Source organism: Meriones unguiculatus, chromosome 5 (genome assembly GCF_030254825.1).
Source record: "Meriones unguiculatus strain TT.TT164.6M chromosome 5, Bangor_MerUng_6.1, whole genome shotgun sequence".
Taxonomy (NCBI): domain Eukaryota; kingdom Metazoa; phylum Chordata; class Mammalia; order Rodentia; family Muridae; genus Meriones; species Meriones unguiculatus.
The window spans coordinates 18,224,037-18,229,371 of record NC_083353.1 but is presented as its reverse complement, the minus strand read 5'-3'; the positions used below and the strand labels follow the sequence as shown (position 1 = coordinate 18,229,371).

The following is a 5,335-nucleotide window of genomic DNA, read 5'->3' as shown; positions in this document are numbered from 1 at the left end:
AATCCAGATTTCTCTCTCCTTCTCTCCACCCTCTTCTTTCCTTCCTTTCTCTCACCACCTCTTCTCATATTTTTTTTCTGCTTTTGTTGATCCTTGTTTACTCAGGATTGTGATAAAAAGTTTTTCTAGAATTAGTTCTGTAAAATTCACTTGCTATAAAGGGTTTTGATTTTTAATGAAAGTCTCTCATGAGCGCATCTCAATATTTGTGATTTGAGAACTCTAGTTGGTCCTTGAGCTTCTATGTTGACTTTTTACCCCAGTGGTTACTTACTTGCTTTGATGATATTTTTGGCTGTAGATTTAACCTGAATTGTCTCACACCATAGTACCCAGGCTATTTACTTTCTCATTTGATGACTACTTTGCATAGGTCCCTACAAGCCAGACCAGCTGCACATAATTTATAAACCAGGCCTTTGTAGTGAGAATTGAAATGTTCCAGACAAACAGGAGCACCAAGATGGAGTCATGGCCCCAGATCTTCATATTCCTGCTCCTCTGGATGTCTGGTGAGTCATTAAAGAGTATCGGAATGTCATCAAAATAGTTCATTTGTGGAGAAACAGCTATTTACTACAGGAATCCAATAGTATGCAGGCAATGCCATTAGGAAAGGCATTTGATCCCAAAATTTGTATCACGAAGTCTTTGCGTGTATATATATATTCTCACTGTGTATTTCTGATTGCAGGTGCTGAAGGGAACATTGTGATGACCCAGTCTCCCAAAGTCATGTCAACATCTGTAGGAGACAGGATCACCATAAGCTGCAAGTCCAGTCAGAATCTGGATAACTATGTAGCGTGGAACCAACAGAAGCCAGGGCAGCCTCCTAAACTGCTAATCTTCTATGCATCCAATCAGCACACTGGGGTCCCTGATCACTTCACAGGCAGTGGATCTGGGACAGATTTCCCTCTCAGCATTAGCAGTGTGCAGGCTGAAGACCTGGCAGTTTACTACTGTCAGCAGCATTATGACTATCCTCCCACAGTGCTTCAGCTTCCAACACAAACATCCTTGAGAGTCTCACCACCTGCTTGCAGCACACATAGCCCTTGGCCTGCACACTTCCCCATTCTGCCTGAGATCGGCTATGCATGATTAATTGTTGCAATGTTCAGTAGAATTTTAATAATGTGGTGGCTTCCATTCTTCCATAGCTTTTGCTGTTCAGGTGCTTATTGATAAAAAGTGAGAAGCTAACAGAAGGGATTTAGAAGTTGTGGTGTTGCACTAAGAGGATACAGTACAAGCAAGAAACATCAGTGAAGTTTTCAGTGTCAAGTTGGGTTTACATATCTGCATGTTAAGCCTTTAGGCTATAATGAATCTGTATAAAATTTGATAGAATTTAAAATCATTTACAAAGAATACAGAATCATGAGATTATTAGTCTAGATTAAGAATACACAAGCAATTGGTTTTTGTGCTGGGCAGTATTCATCTTGCATTCACTTCTTTCAGAGTTGTCCATAGATTTATTATACAAGCTGCAAGGATTAAATCCCTTTAAGAACTGTCAGCATTCATTCAGTATATTATTTAGAGTATTTGTGCTAATCAGTCTTTGGAAATATTAGGACACATTTTCTGGTTTATGGGATCTTGGAGTCATTTATAGATTCAAATACGTGTACATATATCAGGCATTAAAAATTTAAAACAAACAAACAAACAAACAGGGTGCATGTTGAGAGATAAACAGAACCAATGCTCTCTCTAAGGGCCTCAAGAAAGCACAAAGAGAGTATTTGATCTGTTTGTTGTCCAAGGTATTTTTGGCAAGGTCCAGTCTGAACATGGGACCTGGGGCTTGAAGGAGTTAAGGTTTCAGTCCTTGGGAACTGGATTTTTCCTCTGAAGGGCAGTTGTGACTGAATTTTCCTGTGTTTTCTTTGCCAACATTGTCTGATTTAGCTCTCTTCTCACATGGATCTAAAACCTCCATTCAATATTATAGTAGATGCTATACTTATTAATAAACTTCCTTGACATAGGCATTACTTTATGGAAGCCTTCCTGGTCCCAACTTTTCCTTTTGTCTTCTTAATTCTTCCTCCTGTGCTTCTTCCACTGGACATCTCATCATTTCTTATTCTTACGACTGCAGGTTCATGTAATTGTGGAATGTTTTTCTTCCTGTGTCCCTTGTTATTGATAGATTTATTGAGTACAATAGTGTTGGTTGGAACCTGTGGTCTCTCAGAGTTTGTAGAACATCCTTACAGGACCTTTGTTTTAAGGGCTTCACTGAGAAATGAAGTGTTATTTTAATGGTCCAGCTCTATATATGACTTTGTCTTTTCCACTAGAATCCTTTAATAACTCTCCCTCCATATGTTGCATGTTATGATTGTTATGTACTGTGTAAAAATTCTTTTCTGTTTCATTTTATTTGGTATTCTGTCTGAGTCTTGTATATTGCTCACAGATCTCATTGTTTAGAGTAGAGGAATATTCTTCTATGGTTTTGTTGAATGTATTTTCTGTGCTTTTGACCTGATTGTTTCTTTTCTTCTATCCCCACTATGCATAGGGTTGGTCTTTTGATAGTTTATCAGGTTTCCTCCATGTTTTGTGTCAGGATATTGTTTTAGACAGTGCAGTTTCTTTGAGAAAATTACTTTATCTATCTTGTTTTCAAGACTTGAAATTCTCTCTTGCTTGTTTTGTATTCTGATTGTGAGTCTCAACTCATTTTTAAATTTAAATTTATTTTTATACTTATTCACTTTTTTTTGTTTTCTTTTTTTTTTATTTTTTTTTATCAGTTACATTTTATTAACTCTGTATCCCAGCCGTGTCCCGATCCCTCATTCCCTCCCAGTCCCTCCCTCCCTCCCTCATCTCCACCGTGCCCCTTTCCAAGTCCACTGATGGGGGGACCTCCTCCCCATTCATCTGATCCTGTTTTATCAGGTATCTTCAGGACTGGCTGCAAAGCCCTCCTCTGTGGCCTAACAGGACTGCTCCTCCCTTCGGGGGTGGGGAGACCAAAGAGCCAGTCATCGAGTTCCTGTTAGAAATAGTCCCTGTTCCCCTCACTTTGGGAAACCAATTGGTTACTGAGCTACCACAGGCTACATCTGAGTGGAGGTTCTAGGTTATATCCATACATGGTCCTTGGTTGAATGTCAGTCTCATAAAAGACCCTGTGCCCAGATATATTTGGTCCTTGTGGAGCTCCTATCCTTTCCCCATCAGACTAACTCCCCTTCTTTCTTATGATTCCCTGTACTCTGCCAAAGGTTTGGTCATGAGTCTTTGCTTTGAAAACACTGCTAGTTAGAGTCTTTCAGATGCGCTCAGTAGACTCCTGTCGTACGTTCAATGCACATCCCATCTGTCTTTCTAAATGAGGATTGATCATCTTACCCCATGTCCGCTCAATTGATTATCTTTTTTAGGTGTATAGATTTCATTATGTTTATCATATCTTATAGGTCTATATAAGTGAGTATATCCCATGTTTGTCTTTCTCCTTCTGGGATATTTCACTCAGACTTATTCACTTTTCATCACAGTTGTAAACCCTTCCCTTGTCTCTTCTTGGTCCCACCCACCCTTGCTCTTTTCCCCTATTCTCCTTTTCTATTTCTCAGAAAGGTAGAGACCTCTACCCCTTCCATGTGACCTCAGCTTATCAAGTACCAGTAAGACTGCCTGCATATTTTTCTCTTTGGACTGGCAATGCTCCCTACCAAGGAGAAGTGATCAGAGAGCAGGATACAGAGTCCATGTCAGAGAGAGACTCTGCTCTCCTTACTAGGGACCCCACATGGAGACAGAGGTGCCTACAGGCTACTTCTGAGCAGGTGGTCTATGTCCTCTTCATGCATGGTCATTGGTTGGGGCATCAGTCTCTGTGGGCCCCCATGGACTCAGATTTTTTCGTGTTGTTGTTCTTTTGATGGAGCTTCTGTCCATTCTGGTTCCTTCAATTCTTCCACTCTTTCCTATGACTTCCTGCCCTCTGACCAAAGTGGTTGTGCGTCTTAACATATGCTTCAATCTCATGCTGGGTGGAGTCCTTCAGAGGACATTTATGAGAGGCTCCCATCCTAGTTCCTCTCTTCAACCATTTCCAGTGTCTATTATATTTGATATTCTGGATGAGAATTAAGCATCCTCCCTAGTGTCCTCCTTGTCATTTAACTTCTTTAGGTCTGTGTATTATATTATGATTATCTAGTATTTTGTTTTTCTTTCTTTTTTTCTATGTATATATGTATATTTGTAATTTTCTTCTTTTCTATGTTTGTATGTATTTATTTATTTCAATTTATTAATTATATATACAAATGAAGCTCCTTCCCTCAAGTCCTCTCAGTCCCACCCTTCCTTTCTCTTTCACCATATACCCTTCTTCCAGTGTACTCAAAGGGAGAGTTCTTCTCCTCTGCCATCTGCACATACTTAAGAAATCTCATCAGGACTCTCTGGATCCACTTCCTTGGTGGCCTAATAAGGCCACATCATGAGAGGCAAGTGATCAAAGAGCAGGCAATGGAATTCATGTCAGAGGCAGCCCCTGCTCCCCTTCTTGGGAACCCAGATGGAGACTGAGCTACCAATCAGTTACATCTGAGCAGGGGATCTTTGTCTTCCTCATGTATAGTTCTTGGTTAGTTCAGCAGTCTCTGCAGGACACCCTGGGCTCAGGAATTTTTAGCTTTGTTGGTGTCCTTGAGGGGCTCCTCTCCCCTCTGTGTGCTTCTCTACCCCACTTCTACCTTTAGACTTCTTTCTCTCTGCCCAAAGTTTGGCTGTGATTCTAAGCAACTGCTTCAATCCCCTGTTGGGTGGAGCCTTTCAGAGCACCTCCATCCTATTCCCTCTCTTCCACTACTTCTGGTGTTTATCCTGTTTGCCATTCTGAGTGAGATTTAAGCATCTTCCCTCTGGTCTTCCTTGTTTACTTTCTTGAGACCGGTAGACTTTAGTATGGTTATCCTATATTATTTGGTTAGTGTGTAATTGTAAGTGAGTGTCTTTCATGCATTTCTTTCTGTTTCTGTGTTGCCTCACTTTTGGTGATCTTTCCTATTTCCATCCATTTGTCTGCAAATTTCATGATTTCCTTATTTTTAATAGCCGAGTAGTATTCCATTGTGTAAATGTGCCACAATTTTTGTGTCCATTCCTCCATTAAGGGACATCTAGCTTGTTTCCAGATTCTGGCTATTACAAGTCAAGCTGCTATGAACATAGTTTAGTAAATGTCCTTGTTGTATGGTGGCACATATTTTGGCTTTATGCCCAGGAGTTATATAGCTAGATCCTGAAGTAGCACTATTCCCAAATTTCTGAGAAAGAGCCAGATTGATTT

The 5,335-nt window shown here is 40.3% G+C and overlaps 1 gene segment (V, D, J or C); it reads left to right on the top strand.

Moving 5' to 3' along the window:
* The first annotated feature begins 450 nt into the window (after positions 1 to 450).
* On the top strand, positions 451 to 1,107 carry LOC132654375 (immunoglobulin kappa variable 4-1-like). The segment is given in 2 exon segments: positions 451 to 512; positions 695 to 1,107. Coding segments are annotated over 2 exon segments (462 nt in total).
* The last annotated feature ends 4,228 nt before the right edge of the window (positions 1,108 to 5,335 follow it).